General features: G+C 39.6%; 2 protein-coding genes across 7 annotated transcripts in view; one reads left to right on the forward strand and one right to left on the reverse strand.

The window, feature by feature from the left end:
* LOC126373074 (protein PALS1) overlaps window positions 1–20,124 on the reverse strand; it is a 130,995-nt gene that overhangs the window by 11,482 nt on the left and 99,389 nt on the right. For all 4 annotated transcript variants that reach the window (XM_050019049.1, XM_050019052.1, XM_050019050.1 and 1 more), the window contains one exon: window positions 8,662–8,851. In XM_050019049.1, the coding sequence (XP_049875006.1) occupies window positions 8,662–8,851 (190 nt within the window). The remainder of the gene's footprint in view (window positions 1–8,661; window positions 8,852–20,124) is intronic.
* LOC126373172 (uncharacterized) lies at window positions 1,405–6,942 on the forward strand. Of its 3 annotated transcripts, none has more exons than XM_050019208.1 (2): window positions 1,405–1,754; window positions 5,575–6,942. In XM_050019208.1, the coding sequence occupies exons 1-2, from the start codon at window positions 1,732–1,734 to the stop codon at window positions 6,566–6,568; spliced, it is 1,017 nt and encodes a 338-aa protein (XP_049875165.1). In that variant the 5' UTR covers window positions 1,405–1,731; the 3' UTR covers window positions 6,569–6,942. The 3 variants fall into 3 exon arrangements, with proteins under 3 accessions (XP_049875165.1, XP_049875168.1, XP_049875167.1); XM_050019211.1 differs by lacking the exon at window positions 1,405–1,754 and adding an exon at window positions 3,087–3,130; XM_050019210.1 differs by lacking the exon at window positions 1,405–1,754 and adding an exon at window positions 3,281–4,373.

A 20,124-nucleotide genomic window follows, 5' to 3' on the forward strand; every position in this document is an offset into this window, starting at 1 on the left:
TACTAAATACATTATTGTAAGTAATCACTTTGTGCCCTGTCCTTTGCTTGGTAAGGACATTACAGGCTTCAATCACCTGATAGTCCAAAAAAAGTAAAATGATTCCGTGCTTCGGAGAGCACGTTAATCCGTTGATCCCAGGTGTTAGATGAAGAACACCTTTACCAAGCCGCTGTGAAGGAGCGTGGTGAAGTATGATACCACCTCTGGTTGATTGAGGGGAAGCCTGTGCCCAGCAGTGGGACGTATATGGGCTGTTTATGTTCTATGTATGCAGGCTATCTGTTTATAGCTAGCTTGCTAGCTGACAAGAAGTGGGCGCTGGCGGGACCTGGCTACATCTCATCGAGAGAGTACGCGTGGCGCAGGAGCATAACGACATTCATCCGTCAGACACGGCCGCCTCCTGTACCGTAAGGACAAGGACACTCGGTCTTAAGAAGCTTGCCTCACACATTACAATAATTGTATTAATGTATTTTTGTAAAAGTAAAACCGGAAGAGAAATACTTGGGTTCGATCTAAAACAAGGTTAGGGATGTGGTAAATGTTGGAAACATTAAAATATTAATCGACAATACTATATGTAAGTCGTAACATAAGTTTTTTTTTGTATGGCAATACTGCCCTACCGGAGCGTCACGAGACACGCATATTTTTTGTAACAATTATATAAAACTAAGAAAACCCCAATAAATAGTGAAATAAATCAAGGAGTTTAAGTTTTCATCACCGCCAGCACCACGCCACGACAGGAGACACCTCCACTTATAGTGCGGCATGGGCCGTACATTGGTCCTTCGAGAAGAAAAAAATTTATCAGCGATACGTCGCTGCGTGGGAAAGGACAAAAGGAGCGCAAGATTTTACGTGAGTGCATCAAATTACAGCGATCCTGCGACTACGACATTGCAGCAACAAGCATCCCCGTAACATTCGCATCGTTCCTGTGTAAAAATTTAACCCTTCAAGAAAGTTACAACGTGTCATCGTTGGTGTTCCGGCAGCGTCATCGGCAATATTCAACACTGAAACACTCTGAAACATCGTAATTACAACAAGACAAAAGTTACTTCAAGGAATTTAGTGCATGCATACTGCCTTTTTGAGTCGATAATTACAACATATACCTAAAGGTTAGTCATTATTTTGCATTGCATCCGCCATTATATTTTTTCTACGTGTTTCGTCGTGTTCAACTGCTATCAATATCAAGGTCAACAAGATAAACTTTAATTTTGTGTGGTAACATTTTCAAAGTTGTATCCGCCATATTTTTCTGAGTGCTTATCAAACTTCCTTCAATCACGTCAATCAAGTCAATATACTTTATTTGAGCAAGCAACATTAAAAAAAAAAAAATTAAAAAATGGCAGATTATGCCACCTTAGTGAGTGCCAGAGGTTATGTGAAAGCATCTATAACGAGATTATACAATTTTGTGAAGTCTGATGCCTTTGATAAGGCTACGAAATCGATCCTTCTAGCCAAAAGGGAGCGACTTATTTCTGCGTTCAAGGATTACGAGGGCTACAACATGAAAATATTAACTACAAAACCGCAAGGCCCCGAGAGCGCGGAAGATGTCGGCGAGCAAGAAGATAAGTACGTCGAGATATTGGCTAGATTGAACGACGCCATTGCGGCTTTTGATAAAGAAAATGACCAACTCAAGACTAACAAAGAAGCTACACTACCTCTGGCCCAAATTAAACTGCCTAACGTGCAAATATGTACCTTTACAGGGAAATATTGTGAGTATACGCCGTTCATAAACATTTTCAAATCAGTGATCCATAATAACCCCAACTTGGACAACGTCCAACGATTGTATTATTTAAGAAATTTTCTTAAAAACGAACCGTTAGATCTCATTAAGAACTTACCCTTATCAGGAGAAAGTTACTCTGAGGCTTTGTCAATACTTACCGATAGGTACGAGAACAATACGCTCATCATGAATGATCATATTACGCAATTAATTGACCTGCCTAACATAAAGTCTTCTGCGACTAATATAAGGGACTTTGTTTCTCAAATAAAACAACATATAGCTGCATTAAAAAATCTGAATTCGAATGTAAGCAGTTGGGATCCTATATTGTTGTGCATTCTTTTGCGTAAGATAGATACCTTTACAGCAAAGGCCTTTCAGATGGAGAGGGACGTGAAAAAACAGCCTACGTTGATAGAATTCCTAGAATACATGGAAAAGAGAGCCATGGCACTGGAAACTGTAGACGGAGCTCAACAACAGTCGCCGTCGCCGGGCTGCTCTGCAAGGGCACCCGCTCCAAAGCCGCTGAGTGTCTCACCATGTGCTGCGCAACCTCCTCCATGCCCATTCTGTAAGTATACTGGAAATGGTTCCCATAAGCTGTTTGCATGTCCGAAATTTAAATTGATACCTGTAAAAGAAAGAACAGCATTTGTTAATAAAAATAAATTATGTAAAGTGTGTTTGAATGCACACCAAGGCCGGTGTAGATTTTTCTTCAGGTGTAATACCTGCAAAAAGGCTCACAGTACTCTATTACATGATGAAAGTTACACGAACGCCAACGTGCCGGAACAGGCTTCTCCTGTTGTCTTGATAGCTAAAAATAACCTTAATCAAACCTTACTTCCCACAGCACAGGTAAAACTGATGCGCAGTGACGGGACTGAACTACATATCAAGGCGCTGCTAGATACAGGGTCGCAGGTTTCTTTTGTTACTTCTCAGGTAGTACAGGAACTGGGTCTCGAGCCAAAAGAGAGCAACATTGACATTGTTGGAATAACAAATGTCAACGACAAAGTAAAATACAGCATTTCCCTCGAAGTCCATTCTCTCACTTCGCAATTCAGGGTAGCTGTAAACTGCAGTGTGGTCGATAAAATTACATGTAAATTACCACAACAACAGTTCAAGAAGATTACTCTGCCCCCTGGTATTAGGTTGGCAGACGAGAGCTACAATAATCCTAGCGACATAGATATGCTAATGGGATGTGACATATTTTTCCAGATCCTCCTGCCTGATCAAGAGCTGCAGAATGTGGACAGCGGCGCCGCTGCTTCCCTAGCTCCGTGCATCATCAGCACGCAATTTGGCCATATATTAGGAGGTACCATAACTAATACTCAAGTAAGTCATTCTCATTCACAAGAAAAAGTATCACTCTTATGCACTTCTTGTGACGAAAGCATCAGCAAAACAATGAAGCAGTTTTGGCAAACTGAGGATGTGCCTAAAATATTTAATGAGGCTTCAACTGAAGCAGAGTTTTGTGAAGATAACTTCAAAGGCTCAGTACAGTTAAATAATAAGCAATTTCAAGTAGATTTGCCAATTAAGGTGCCTCTAGAGCAAGTCAATGACCATTTAGGCGATTCTTTCAATCTTGCCCTGAATCGGTTTGTCAACTTAGAAAAAAAACTTCATAAAAACAAAGAATTGTTTCAACAATATAAGCATTTCATAGATGAAATCATCGAGCTAGGACATGGACAGTATATAGACATTGGGCAATACGATTTTAAAAATGATCCTATTTACTTTTTACCTCATCATGGGGTCATTAATGAAAAGAGTAAATCAACAAAATTAAGGGTTGTTTTTGATGGGTCTATGTTGACTAATAAAAAGGTGTCATTAAATGACATATTGCTCAATGGCTCTGTTGTCCAGAACGATTTATTCGAAATACTTTTATTATTTCGACTTGGTACTCACATGTTTACCACGGATATAAAGAAAATGTTTCGGTGCATTGCTTTAAATCCTACTCATGCCTCATTACAGAACATCCTGTGGAGAGAGGATCCCAACCAGGAGATCAAATGCATTCAGCTGACCACCGTCACCTACGGTCTCAAAAGCTCCAGCTTCCTCGCGACGCGGTGCCTGTATGAGCTCGCAGATATGCATGAGGGGGAGCTACCTCTTGCTTCCTATATTTTAAAAAATTGTACATATGTTGATGACATATTGTATGCAAACTTTGATCTGAATACTACAATAGAAGCTAAAAATCAAGTAACACAATTGTTAGAAAGGGGTAACTTTCACACACATAAATGGGCGTCCAATGTTCCTCAAATTCTGCAAAATATCCCAGAAAATGAGCAACAATTTGATAATATTGACTTTGAAAAAGATAATTTCAATTTAAAAACATTGGGCATTAATTATAATGTAAAAGATGACTGCTTTATCATAACCTGTCCCACAAAGTTCGGTGACAGGCCTGTAACTAAACGGGAAGTTCTCAGTTTCATATCAAAGTTTTATGATCCCCCTGGGTTTGTAGCCCCAATAATAATAACTGCAAAGAGCTTCATACAGACACTGTGGGCTGCGAATATCAGTTGGGATTCTCCCTTGACAGGTGATCTGAGGGAAAAATGGTTGTTGTTTGTTAAAAGCTTAGATAGCATGGCACCTATTACATTGCAAAGAAATATAAATACTTCACATGCATCGTCAACACAGCTCATTGGGTTTGCTGATGCTTCCAGCACGACGGCTTACGGCTGCTGCATTTATTTGAGAGTGATACATGAAGGTAATGCACGCTTATACTTACTTTGCTCCAAGTCCCGTGTTAACCCGCTTAACAAGCCACTAACTGTGCCCCGACTGGAACTGAATGCTGTACTACTGCTGGCCAAGTTAATGGTAAAAGTACATAAAGCTATTAGCACAAAAATAACAGTGGATAATACTTACTTGTTTACTGACTCAAAAATAGTCCTAGCGTGGATTGGCACACAGATAACGCAGCTTAACGCTTATGTGGCAAACAGAGTCCAAGTTGTAGCACAGTTAACGGCCGGGTGGACTTGGCACTACGTCCCTACTCATGACAACCCTGCGGACTGCATCACGCGCGGCGTGACTCCCCAGGAGCTCGCGGGCAACACCTTGTGGTGGCGCGGCCCTACATTCCTGCGAAATCATGAGTATAGGTTTGATGAAAATATTGACTTACCTGTTAATACTTTACCTGAAATGAAAGTGTCATCTTCAAAAGTTGAAGCTACAGTTTCCAGCTCCATCGCTCTCTCGGCAGCACTAGGCTCTCCTGACATATTTGATAAATATTCAAATATTCAAAAAATTACTAGAATATTCGCATATGTTTGGCGTTTCTATAAAAATTGTAAAACAAAAGATAACAATAAAAGAATTAAAAATAACTTCTTAACAAGCAGCGAAATAAAAAATTCATTGTTATTAATTATAAAACATGAACAAAATAAATATTTTTCTAAGGAAATAAATTCATTAAAAAATAATACAAAATTAAATGATAATTCATTAAAAATGTTACATCCCTTTCTGGATGAAAATGGCATGGTCAGAGTTGGTGGGCGACTCCACAATTCTGCTCTTCCCTATGCACAAAGGCATCCCGTTATTCTGCCTAAACAATCGCGTATAACTGATATGATCATTCATGGTGAGCACTTACGGTTACTGCACGCAGGCCCTAAGCTTTTACTATCAGTACTTAATGAGAGATATTGGTTAATAAATGGTTTAAGACATGTTAAAAAGATTGTTTACAAATGTAATGTATGTTTCAGATTGAAAGCTGAGGCTTCAAAGCAGATGATGGGTTCCTTGCCGTCTGATAGGGTTACCCAGGCTCTTCCATTTGATCGGGTTGGCATAGACTATGCCGGACCGTTCAACATTAAACAATCCAGGATAAGACGACCTGTGATATCAAAAGGTTATTTTTGCCTATTTGTTTGTTTCACAACGAAAGCGGTTCATTTAGAAGTCGTGTCAGACATGACAACCGCATCATTTCTTGCCTGCTTCAAACGTTTTGTTTCGCGGAGGGGTCTCCCCCATGACGTTTACTGTGATAACGCAAGTAATTTCAAGGGGGCAAGGAACCAATTAACTGACTTATATAGCTTAGTCAACTCTCAGAGCCACCAGGCACAGGTCAATAATTATGCTATTCAAAACAATGTTCGCTTTCATTTTATACCGAGCTATTCGCCTGTGTTCGGGGGGCTCTGGGAGGCGGCTGTAAAAAGTACTAAGCATCACTTAAAACGTACCGTTCAAAACGTTGTACTTACCTATGAGGAGATGTGTACTGTTCTCGCGCAGATAGAGGCGATATTAAATTCCAGACCTCTGGTACCTCTATCAAGTAATAGTGACGATTTTTCATACCTCACGCCTGGTCATTTCTTAACTGGCAGGGCGCTCGTTTCGTATCCTGAACGTGACCTAACTAATGTTCCTATTTCAAGGATAAGATTATGGAATGTCACTAATAAAATAGTCCAATCATTCTGGAGCACGTGGAGTAAATATTACTTAAATAATTTACAAAACCGACCTAAATGGCGTGACGAGTGCCGGAATATAAAAGTTGGCGATTTAGTTTTGCTGCGTGATGACGGTACACCTCCCCTCACATGGCCTATGGGTCGCATAACTAAAGTCTTTCCAGGTAAAGACGATAAAGTAAGAGCGTTTGAAGTGATGACTTCAAATAAGCATAAACATGTAAGGTCTATTACAAAAGTTTGTTTATTTCCTATAAACGACAAGTGATAAGTTTCACATAGTTCGTAGGCCATCTTAGGATGTGCAGTTAGTGTTATAATTAACCTAATTTGTGATGCCAAGAACAAAACTAGCTATAAGTACATAATTTTAAAATAATATTAAGTTTATAAGTTGCATAAAACTTTAAAATACTTACCTCATACTTACTTATTGATGTATTCATAAGTTGGTCATTCATAAAAAGGTACTTTGTGTAGGTGCTTTCACTTCATGTAGTAGGTACCTAAATTCTTATTTTTAAATGTTAAATTGTTTATCTGTATAAGTAACTAAGAGTTATGTTTCTTTAACCAAAATTTATTTAGCACTCAGTGTTATGTTAACTAATATGGATATCTTTTGAAATGTTAGTGGTTACCTTTTATGGCTATGAGGATATAAACAGCTAATGTTATATAATCTTAATAAATAGTTATGTGGTTATAAGCAGCTATTGTCTTATGGCTAAGTTATGAGTTAATTTTCTGCATTTAAAATGTATGTAACTTCAGTTATTATTACCGGTGGCCACAATTTTTCTGTTTTACTCGCGGCCCCCAATATGTTGGAAACATTAAAATATTAATCGACAATACTATATGTAAGTCGTAACATAAGTTTTTTTTTGTATGGCAATACTGCCCTACCGGAGCGTCACGAGACACGCATATTTTTTGTAACAATTATATAAAACTAAGAAAACCCCAATAAATAGTGAAATAAATCAAGGAGTTTAAGTTTTCATCACCGCCAGCACCACGCCACGACAGGAGACACCTCCACTTATAGTGCGGCATGGGCCGTACAGTAAAAGTAATTGCCGAACGCAAGTGGAGATGGGCGGGACACATTGCTCGAATGAGCAAGGAAAGATGGACCCGGAGATTGTTAGAGTGGCGCCCACGAGCATTCACAAGACCGAGAGGAAGACCACCAATGAGATGGAAGGACGACATTGTGCGGCACGCAGAATATGGCTGGATGTCGATAGCCCAGGATCGTCGGAAATGGAAAAACATGGAAGAGGCCTATGTCCAAAATTGGATATAAATTTAGGCTGATATAGATAGATAGATTTTTGTAAAAGTAATTTTATTTTTTTTATATAAGGGCGTCATCGAGGCGAGTTCCTGACTATACACTTTATGTACAGCTGTAAAAGCAATTACGTCTCTAAAAAAACAGTTAGTTCTTGGTACAGCGTCTTCGTCGTTTCATCTCCTTAACACACACGAGACAACAAGAGTTAAAGCCATATGGTCAGGAATGCAAGTTGTGTAGTAAGTATACATCATGCACCCTGTCGGCCTAGTTACCAGCTATTTCATTCACCTGGCACTAATCAGTTTCATCGGCCCAATAATAAATATATTACATAGGTAAATCTATGTATATTGCATCGGCCGCTTTAAATACCTACTCGCAGTTCTAGTTTGTATTATACAGGGTGTTAGTGACATCGTAACGAATACTGAGAGGGATGATTTAGCTCATTATTCTTAGTTAATATCAAGTGGAATTTCCTGTCGGAAAATTCTTTGAGTGGAATTTTTGTGTCTTTTTTAATTATTTTCAGATCCATACTTTTGCAACGGAAAATTCCACTTGATATCAACTCAGAATCATGGTCTGAATCATCCCCATAGTTTGCGTTATGATGTCACTATCATCGCTGCTTTAAATACCTACTCAAAGTTCGAGTTTGCATTATATACATTAAATAACAAAACATAAACAGCCTATATGCAAACATCGTGAGGAAACCCACATTCCCGAGAAATGCATTTACGAGGTATGTGACCTGATCTAACGCAGGTTCGAATCCAGCACAGGTCTAAACCAATGATTGTCGAATTTGTTTTCGAATTCATGTTTGGATCATAAATGATTATCACGTGCTCAGCAGTGAAAGAAGACATCGTGAGGAAACCCACATTCCCGAGAAATGCTTTTTCGGAGGTATTTGACCTAACATGTATTGGGCTGGTTTTCTCTTCACGGTTTGGAAAGTTAGACAGCTTCTGTAAAAAAACCGGACCTGTCAAATCTTCAGGTTAGGTAAGCGGACCCTGTGGAAAATGATGAGTTACTGGACTTACCGACAATAGTATAAAGTTGAGGCACATCGTCTCCAGCGTCACCTTCGTAGGCATCGTTGACAAACGCTGTGGTGGAGGGCGGGGTGGACTCCAAGGCCTGGAGCTTGTTGGACCCTCGCAGGGAGGTCCGGAGGAACTCATTCTGTGCCGCGATCCGGTCCTCTGCCTCCTTGCGCTGTCTTAACTGCTCCTGTGGACGAGGAAATGCGATGGTTATTTCGGGAACCATTAAAAAAAACTATTACAATACACATAACGTATTTAACACAACATAAGCTCACGACTATATCCCAATAGGGGTAGTCAGAGATACAATCAAAGAGTAAAATGCGAAATGTAATACTGCTTTCCTGACCACATTTCCCGTACTCTAATTCACAATGCAATGCCGTGAAACTAGCAAAGAATAAAACATTAAAACTGGACCCTCGGGTGTGGAATCTAAATATAAACCCGGCAACGATACAACACATAAATTCACGCCCGCTGTCCCTAAAGGGGTGGGGAGATCCACATGTACAAATTGGCGCCTTAGAATGACGTAAGCGGCTTTTTGAAAAACCACATTTTTATATGATTTTCATCAACAAAACCCACATTTTTACCATACACAAGAGCAATTGACACGATTAACAGTGTGGCAGAGAGGATTGATATCTTTGTTTGTAGTCTGAGCGAATTCCGATGGGTTACTTTATGTATTTTATGTACCGAGTGAGTGTATGTTACTTGTGTTTGTGTAATTATTCTTTGTAGCTACTATTCTATCGCATTAGGTCCTACCTGTAATGATAGTGTATTGAAGTTGAAAATAAATAAATAAATGTATTTTTACCAATTAATTTAATTCCAGCAGGATTAACATGCGCAAAATTGTGTGTAAGTGCGTAAAATTATCGATCGATTCAATACATTTCGTCGAAATCGATAAGTTTGTTTTTTCCTAACATGCGTGGCACGTTTTGTTCGTTTTGACAGAACGACATGACTTATTCACATATTAGCACCAAACAAGGTCCGTGTTGCTCTATGGCACCAAACTACGACGTGGCTGGGAAGGCAAACAGCACATCGCGTTTTATGTTTTTATTCAGTACCCAGTCCAGGGGGGTCAAAACGGCCACATTGCAGCAATTCATCTAAGAAAGCAATATTGCAATTTGACATTTGCGCATATAAAAGTAAGTGCGCAATGCAAACAAATGTCAAAAAGCAATATTGCTTTCTTAGATGAATTGCTTCGATGTGGCCATTTAAACCCCCCAGCATAGAAGTTACATCTCTCTTCTGTCTCTCTTTATTTAAGAGTCGCGCTCTTGTCGGTGGAATAATCGCCATTGCTCTCTTCTTCCCGCCAAATCCTTCACCTCCTGATACGACATGATATGACACGATTTTTAGAAGTTACATGCTAACATGAAAATAGCAAAGAATAAAACATTTGAATCGAACTCTTGGGTTATCTAAAATAAACTTTAACGGCATTTCGATGCAAAATTCAAATGAAACTCCCTGAAACTTGCACGCAATTTAGAAACTTTGGATACGAAAGAGATGCCAAGAAGGAAAACAAAGACAAAGTTGGCAACACTGGTTAAAAATTTAAGGAATTAGCAACTTAACAATACCTAAGGTATTTGATTTACAGTACAAATAAATAGGTACAATCAAAGAGCAAAAGTTCAGTCAATGAGCCCAGCGGATTATTTGTAAACAGTGGTGAAATTATGAACCATTAGTTGTCATAATTATAAAATGTATGTTTTTGTAGGTGTTTTTGGTCTATTACAGAAACGACATGTAATGTATACCTACTGTTCTGGTAAATAGCCTAAAGCTAAAGGCAGACTAAAATTCTTCTTTGGAATTAATATAATCACTATTAGTGCTTCGGAAGGTACGTTAAGCCGTTGGTCCCGGTTACTACTTACTGATGTAAGTAAGTAGTCGTTACATGAGCCATGTCAGGGGCCTTTGGCGGCTCAATAGTAACCCTGACACTAGGGTTGATGAGGTTGGTAATTTACCTTACAACCCACACGATAGAAGAAGAAGAAGACTATTACAGGACATCAGGAATTCGACTGTTACATAAGCCAATTATAGATGCACACACCATTTGCAGTGTAAGACAACGTAATCGTTTAGGTAGATACTTAACTAAATTAGAAAAATTGCAATTATACAGTAATTAAATAAAAATATATAAAAGTAAAAACAGAAGAAAAAAAAGTAAACTATATAAATATTATTATGCTGGAGGACATAAATATTTATATCCTCATAAGATGTAAGTCAAAAAAAGATGTAAGGAAATTATCATCAAAAATCCTTACTCTCACTAGGGGGCAGGTTAGGTTGTTGATACGAGCCCTCACAGGGCATTGTAGACTCAATAAGCACCTACACAAAATGGAGCTGACCGAGTCTCCTCTATGCAGATTCTGCTTAGGGGAAGATGAGACGCCACTACATCTGCTATGCAGCTGTGAGGCTCTCATACATAGTAGAAGCCGTACACTTGGGGGCCACATAATGGACCCCCAGGAAGTCATGGAGCTTTCTCCCAAAAAGACGTTGGATCTATTCGAACGGATCGGTCTAGAGGAGGATATTTAAATGTAGGGATTTAAGGTCACAATAGATCTGTCAAGGTCGCAGTGACCTCGCGGGCTGCATTCGGTCCGGCCCTCACAACTTTCAAATAATAATAATAAGATGTAAGTCGGTATTTAGTTTATCTTTCTGCATCTGATGATCAGCCTATCGCCCAGTATGAAGGTCCAACATCGTGTTAAAAAGGATACAGTCCCAGTGTCGGTTTGTACGACATAGTGGGCAAATGCTTGGGCGAATGCTTCCATAAAAAACATGTTATTTTATGTACTCGAAGGTACTTATTTTTTCCTTTTTTAAAATTGAAAATGGGTCTCTTTTTGTAATGAAGTGTGTTATGGTGTTGTTTATATTCTGTGGCTCTTGAGTTGCATATTATTAGGTAATTTGTGTGTACTATTTATATAGGTAATAAGTATATTATTATTTTTTTGTATCTATATTATGTGTTTATTGGTAAGTTGTACCTACTAGGTAATAGTTTGTACCAGCAATCTTCCAATTTCAATTTTTACATTTTTCCTCGCCTTATAGTTGTCTGGAAGAAATCGCTTTAAGCGATATGGCCGCCATTTGCCATTTGTTTTTTTTATTTTCTTGCAATAAGGTATATTTATATTTATTGTCATCTCGTCTACCCCGCTACAAGCGGTAAGTGCGTCACCTCAAACACCTCAAAACATCCTTGATTCAGTAGACATAAGTCAAAACAACTCAATTGGTACTAAGTAGTATTTTTTTTTGTAACTTCGGCTGGTCACACGAGGTCACAGTTAGTTAGTATTCGCTCTAGTGTTTGTTATGACATCATCTATTCAACAACACATGACAAGCAGTAGGTACACATTCAAAATTTTGTATTGCTCTTTAGTTCGCAGTAACCTGGAGTATGCGTCTCAAATTTGGAACCCCAGATACGCAACTTACATTGATCGTATCGAAAGTATACAGAAAAAGTTTGTTCGCTACTTATGTTATCGTAGTAACGACCGCTATGAGTCTGCTGGTTACCACGACCAGTGTAGAAAACATCACCTTCTTCCACTGATGAAACGTCGAGAAATTGCCGATCTGATATTTTTGCTAAAAGTTGCTTGTAATTCGATAGACTGCTCAGAACTTCTATCGCAAATCTCCATCAGAGTCCCTAACAGGACCCTCAGGTTCCACCAACCCCTTTCTCTACCTTCGGCCTCAACAAACTATAGACAGAACACCTATGTATGGCGAGCGTGTAATAATTTCAATAAACTTTGTAAGGAATAAGTTGATCTTGACTTGTTTAACACCGGTTTTGCAGCGGCGAGGAGATTACTCAGTCAAAGGTTTTTTGATGCCTAATCTTCTTTTTATGTTCTTTATTTTAACTTTAATTTGCCTGTGCACAACTCTCTGATATCATATTTACTAGTCTAGGGTTATCAGTGGAAACCTGTAATTAGTTTTCAACTGTTATGTTTTTTGTCTACTTTCTGTATTTTATAACTGTTGGTTTTCCTTAAATAAAAAAATAAAATAAATAAATAAATATTTTTAAGCATTTCGGTTGGCATTTCCGTCCGAATCCATGCAAGTGACAACCCTGTTTGGAGAAGGCGTGACAATTTTTTTGAACACCATCTAGCCTGGTCTAAGCAGCGATATGGTCTAAAGTGGAGCACGCAAACTCAAATAGTACATTTTTGCTCTTGCCTTGAAAATCCTCGAAAAAACATGTGGCGTCCTTTTCATTGTCTAACTTTTACAGGGTGTTAGTGACATCGTAACGAAAACTTTGAGGGATGATTCAAACCATGATTCTGAGTTAATAGGTACCAAGAGGATTTTTCCGTCGCAAAAATATGGAACTGAAAATAATATGTAGGTATATGTGTAGCACAATACGCGGCCGGGAACAAACAGCAACAACTCAAATATTCTAAATATTCGTGTCAAACGAAAAAAGGCTTGCGACTGAAAACTTGAAATTCTTACCTCGGTATGACTGAAGTATTTCTATATCTGAATATAATGTGAAGTTCCACTTACTTATAGCCTTAAATCTCGAAGGCCGGAAGATGAATCTTACTTATAGCCGAGGAGCTCGGTGGCGCAGCGGTAAACGCGCTCGGTTTGCGATTGTTGAATGAAGTTAAGCAACTTTCGCAAAGGCCGGTCATAGGATGTGTGACCACAAAAAAAAGTTTTCATCTCGAGCTCCTCCGTGCTTCGGAAGGCACGTTAAGCCGTTGATCCCGGCTGCATTAGCAGTCGTTAATAACCATCAATCCGCACTAGGCCCGCGTGATGGTTTAAGGCCCGATCACCCTATCCATCCATAGGGAAGGCCCGTGCCCCAGCAGTGGGGACGTTAATGGGCTGATGATGATGATGATAGCCTTAAATACTGATATTTATTTTTACTTTGGGCCTTCCCTAACCTCATCCACTCTTCTCTATCATAAGCTTGACGACGCTATCTTAGACCAGCCAGGTTTGCATGACAACCGCGCGGCGCGATTTATATTGAGCTCTTCCACCAACAGATCATCTGTAAAATAGGTTAGTTTTCAACTAATCAAATCAGTTACTTTTTACTAAACGTCAAAACACGAAATTACTATGGAATTTGTATGAAAAAGCACACTGTGACGTCATGCGAGAAACGCTTCGGTAACTAGATATATGTACCTAGTATTTTAGAAGACTACGATATGCGCCTGCGTGCAGTTCATTCGTGTTCACGCCGGATTCTTATCGGGGTAGTCAGCCATGTGAGCGCAAAATATTCACTTTCGACCAGATGATCGTCGAGTAACAATGTGAACACATGATCGCAATAAAACAATTCTTATACAAACATAAATACACAAAATACTTAATAAGACGAATTTATTAAAAATGTCATTCAATGGAAGCCAGAAGGAAATAGAGGAAGTGGTAGACCAAGAAGAGCTTACATGGAACAGATTAAAGAGAAGGCGAACGTCGTGTCAGAAACTGAAAGAATCGGCCCTTGATAAGCAAGAATGGAGAAAGTTACACCGACAAGAGCGTCGCTCTTAAATTAGTGATGATGACATACAGTCATGAGCAATATAAATATAATGTACCCACTTTAGGACTTTGTCGCACTAACATATTTGACATTTAGTGAGGCTTATCAAAAAGTTAATGTGACATGGTACCAAAGTGTATACATTAATGCTCGTGACCGTACATAATTATATTGTTTTATATTTACGCGGTTATTGTCATAATTAAAACACACAATAACGGGTTCTTACCGCGTTTAAATCAGGGATATGAGACTCCCGATATTTCGACACTGTTGCAAGTGCCATGATCACAGGGTGACCCCGACAACGACGATGACAAGTAAGAACCCGTTATTATGTGTTTTAATTATGACATACATACACACATTAACTCACGCCTATTTCCCACTGAGTTAAGCAGACTATGGCATTCCATTTGCTTCGATCCTGTCACACTTCTCTTGCCTTCTCCACATTAGGGAATGCAATCCTGATCTCGCGAGATGTCGTCTAATTTTTCGAGATCAATCCCGAAGCATAATATGACGAGATCCCATTCGACGGGATTCAGTTACTTATAGTTTTTGTTTTGATTATGCTGATTTCCAAAGACTTATTTTTTAGTTAGTAACATTGAAGAACAAAGGTTTTTGTTTTCTTTCAAAAAATATTTTGTTTTAATTAACCTCGCTATCACGAACAAGCAGTTTTCATGTTTTTCAGCCATCCTAACTATATTTTTTTATGAACTAGACGAGATCGAATTTACGATCTCGAATCGGGATTCCCTACTCCACATTCATTAATCGCTTCAGATACGCATGCCGGTTCAGAGTAGATCCACAATCTCTGCTTACCCAGGTGGGAAATAGGCGCGAGTTTATGTATGTTAAAGTGTAAGTACATTTTCCTAGTAGAAAATAAAGTAGCATTCCATTATTACAACTGTGAACATTCAAATGACCTACAAACGCTGGCATTATGTGCTACGAACAACGCGATTAAACTTTGCTTATTTCAAATAGAGTTACACTGTTATGTTTTATTTGAGTTTTACCTTACAACGGTGGAAAATAAACGGCGAAATTAGATTAAAACTTAAAACATTAACACAATTTGCCGTTGCAGCCAGGAATTAGTAGGAACATTCGCTCGCTAGAATCCGCAGTAGAGGAGCTATGCGATTCTCTAACCGTATCACAGGGAAACTCCAGTTTCCTGGTGACTATGAGGGACTTTACACACGCTTCTTCTTCAGGCGCCTCTCCAACTAGTGGAGGTTGGCCATCAGCTCCGAAATTGTATCCTTATCTCCCGCGAGGCGGAACAGTTCGACCGTACTCGTGATCCCGGTCCACTCCCTGATGTTACGCAACCAGGACTTCTTCCTCCGACCCACTTTTCTTTTTCCTGCGATCAATATGAGTTGCAGCAGCTGGTTTTTAACCCCCCCGGTGAGTGAAATAGACAGTATTTATCCTCATTCTTATCTCGATAACAGGCAGAAACAAAAATATCAATGCAAAGCATTGACGTCAAGTCGTTACTTGCGCCCGGTCGGCAATAATGCGCCATGAATATTCTAGCAGGGCAGATGATGAGACGGTTTCATATTGGTGTTTAAACGGCTTTCACTGCTGCTTCTTTCTCTGTTAGACCGGGAGTTAAAAACAATCATTTTTTTTAAACTAAACCGCCAACAATAAGTGGAACAACTAGTAAGTGGAATTTCTCTGCCTACCCCAATCGGAAATACTCGTGATTATATATCTATATGTAATATTTATGTACTATAGGTTGGCCCAAGAATACGGGTGTAGACCTCAACAGTTGCAGAGGTGGAGATGGGAGCCATCGGTACGGCAATGCAGGACGGAAGAGGCGAGTCACAGGGACTGTAACCTGGAACCTGACAGAGGGCAGCAGTAACTAACTGTCAGTACTATTTAGAGACGGAGGACAGGAGTCCTAGTACGACTTCGAAATACACTACTCTGGGCGCCATTCCACTCGCGTCAGACAGAGTACTGCGGAGCGGAAGGCAAGAGGGAAACCACTGCCCTATTTTTCTCTAAAAAGTAATATGGAGAATGCTACACGGACCAAAGCGTGGCTCTTAAATTAGTGATGTGTAATACTTCAATATGTCTTACTTCAATATTATATTGCATCGCATTATTGAAATGCATTCGAACCTTGAAACTTGAAAATAGACTGGAGAGCTTGCTAATAGAAAGATAAATGTCAGGCAATTCACACGTTATATTGTGACGTACATAATACATATACCTACAAACTCACGTCAATAATCCCAAATAGGGTGCAGGAGTCCTAGTACGACTTCGAAATACACTACTCTGGGCGCCATTCCACTCGATGGGGACATAGTCGAAATCACTTTGTGAGACTGTCATTTGTTTGGTAAGGACTTTTCAGGCTTGAATCACCTAAGATGATTCCGTGCTTCGGAGGGCACGTTAAGCCGTTGGTCCCGGCTATTAGCCGTAAAAACACCTCCACCAACCCGCATTGGAGCAGCGTGGTGGAGTATGCTCCATACCCCCTCCGGTTGATTGAGGGGAGGCCTGTGCCCAGCAGTGGGATTTGGCCATTTTTTTTTTGAGGCCGCTAGCTTGACGCACACCACAAACTAGGGAAAACATAAGTTTGACAAATGTAAGTAGTTAAAATAGTGGATCTCTGTGTAGCCAAGATCGTACCTATAGTCCTATAGAGCTCAGGCCGCAGTGCCCTATTTGTTAAAATGAGCGTAAACTGACCTCTTCGATGGCACGGCAGACGCCGTCTATGTTAGGAACATATATTTTTATTCTAAACGATATTGGTGCTAATTCCTGTAAATACCATCTAATTTTATTTTCAGTTATATCTGTCATTTTCTTATCCGCCGAAAGGGAAAGGGACGGGTAATCGACAAGCATAAAGTTTATGGAACACACGTCAATTTTAAGCACAAATCTAAAACAACCGTCTAAAAATTTTACATTGGCCAATAACCCGATAAGAAAATGACAGGTATTACTTCAATTAAAATTAAGAGGTGTCAGGCAGGAATCGGGGCCGGGGCCATTAATAAATTATATAAACTGTGATAAGTATGAGGAGAACTAAAGTCACCGACATAGCTCGGAGAATTGCCAAGCTGAAGTGGCAGTGGGCAGGACACATAGCGAGGAGCCCGCTGGAGCGGAAAGGTTCTCGAATGGCGACCACGTGTCGGACGACGCTCAGTGGGTGGGCCCGCTACAAGGTGGATCGACGATCTGGTGAAGGTCGCGGGAAGCCGCTGGATGCGGGCAGCGCAGGACTGATCGTCGTGGAGATCCTTGGGGGAGGCCTGTGCACAGCAGTGGGCGTCGTACGGCTGATAATGATGATGATGTGATAAGTATGAATCCGTGATACCCAGTGTCCCGGGTTCGAATCCCTGCTTGGACTCGAAATCAATGAATTCGACTTTAAAGAGTTCTAATTATTGATATCACGTGGTTTCCAGAAATAGGCTCACTCTCTATTGCATGGGACTTAAAACATAGCTGGCGAGGGGCGGGCGTGTATTCTACTTCTGCCTACCCATTTGGAGAAACAAGCGCGATGTTATGTTAATATGACCGACCTTAGTTTGGTAATGACCCTTGCATTGAGGGTGAAACTAATGATCAGAGCAATATAGGTAGCAACGTAATTCTATACATAATGTGATCCAAATATCAAGCAACATTTATTTTTATATTATGCTTCTACCATAATTTTGGAATAATTATGTACTTACACGAGTAATGAGAAAATAGTTAATTATCACATTAAAGTTGTACAACGCCAAATATATGGGTTTTGGTGAACGCAACCTGAAAAGTCCCTCATTGTCCTCATGATTAATTGGTGCTACAGCAAAATAAACAATTAGATAGATACCTGTATTTACTGTGCGAGTACGGTCACGAGCATTAATATGTATGTACACTTTGGTACCATGTCACATTAACTTTTTTGACAAATTGAACTGTAAGTCTTCACTAAATGTTAAATATGTTAGTGCTACAGAGTCCTAAAGTGGGCACATTATATTGCTCATGACTGTACAATATACCTGTTCTATGTGAACCCGTTCAATTGATAAAACACGTTGTTACATCATTTGAAGTGTGGCCATGAGAGTAGCGGTAGCATCGGACAGTTTCTTAGGTCACATATCATCAACATCACTAATTTAAAAGCCACGCTCTTGTCGGTGTAGCATTCTCCATGATATTTTTTAGGGAAAAATAATAATTAATATTTATAGGTCAAAGATAAATTATAAAATTCTGATTACTTACTAAATAAACACAAATCTAAAGGCGACAAAAAACGTTTTATTTTCACTATTCAACTTATTTATGTATTTTAATAAGAAAAAATATTTTGTCACTTTTTTCTATGAGGTCACAGTGTGCTTTTTCGTACAAATTCCGTAGTAATTTCGTGTTTTGACGTTTAGTAAAAAGAAACTGATTTGACTCATTGGAAACTAAGCTATTGCGGGTCCGATTAAGTAGGACGATTCCGTTAAGCCGGAGGGGAGGCCTATGCCTAGCAGTGGGACGTAAATAGGCTGTTTATGTACTTTATGTTTATGTCTATATTAAATATGAATAAATAATCGCCGTGTTGTTGGCCGCAAGTTGGGAGTGGAGTAGTCGTCGCGTGCTAATTCTGTCTTGCGAAACATTGTGATTACAACACGATTGTAGTTCCACCTCACTAACACAGGTATTCAATCAATCACAGGTTCATTCCTCGTTTTGTATGACATGATCAGTCAGTCGTTGAAGGGAAGAGAAGAAGGGGTAGACCTAGGAGAACATTTATGAAACAAATAAAAGAGAAGGTGCAACCCGCATTGGAGCAGCGTGGTGGGAGTATGCTCCATACCCTCTCCGGTTGATTGAGGGGAGGCCTGTGCTCAGCAGTGGGACGTATATAGACTGTTTGTGTTTGTGTTGTGTTGTGTGCAGGTCGTGTCGTATCAGGAGGTGAAGGCGGGAAGAAGAGAGGAATGACGATTAAATAAAGAGAGAGAATGAAGTCATCATGGACCATACCAGCTATCAATCGCCCGGAAAGAATAGGCCACTTTCCAACCAGTCAAATCAGTTACATGTTGCCAACTTTTTGAAAACGCAGGTTGTGCCGATGTTTTTAGTCACTTAGAGTGTTACTATCTATACGGCCACCTTGACGTCCCTAATTATTAGACATTCTAGATGTTGCTAACTATATGTATACCTTGACTGTTACTAACTTGCTTCTGACTGTACGTAGTATTATTGTACATACGATGCGGGTCTGACTGAACGCTCCCATACGACCTCATCTGTCAGTCTTCAAGCCCCGAGGTTCAGGCTCGGCTTATCAATACCTGCTATTGGGATGGACGGCTTGATGGATTGACATAAACCCATGACTATATTCCAATGAGGGACTTTCTAGGCTACTGTTTCTGACGGATTGACAAGAAAGAATAGGGGGGTTAAAATGGCCACATCGAAGCAAAATAATTCATCTAAGAAAGCAATATTGCAATTTGACATTTGCGCATAAAAAGTAAGCGCGCAATGCAAACAAATGTCAAATTGCAATAGATAGATAAAATACTTTATTGAGCACAATGGACACAAAATACAGAGATAAGGACAGCATATAGCAATATTGCTTTCTTAGATGAATTGCTTCGATGTGGCCATTTTAACCCCCTAGTTCTAGGCTTGACGCGAAAATATATAAATCATCAAAAAAAAACACCTCGAAACAGTTCTCAATTTTTGTT

The sequence above is a fragment of the Pectinophora gossypiella genome, chromosome 15, assembly GCF_024362695.1.
Source record: "Pectinophora gossypiella chromosome 15, ilPecGoss1.1, whole genome shotgun sequence".
Lineage (NCBI taxonomy): Eukaryota > Metazoa > Arthropoda > Insecta > Lepidoptera > Gelechiidae > Pectinophora > Pectinophora gossypiella.

Coding starts and splice junctions, on each gene's coding strand:
- LOC126373172 (XM_050019208.1), top strand. CDS start 1,732: ATGTACCTTTACAGGGAAATATT. Junction 1,755..5,574: donor TACCTTTACAGGGAAATATT/GTGAGTATACGC, acceptor TGTATGTTTCAG/ATTGAAAGCTGAGGCTTCAA.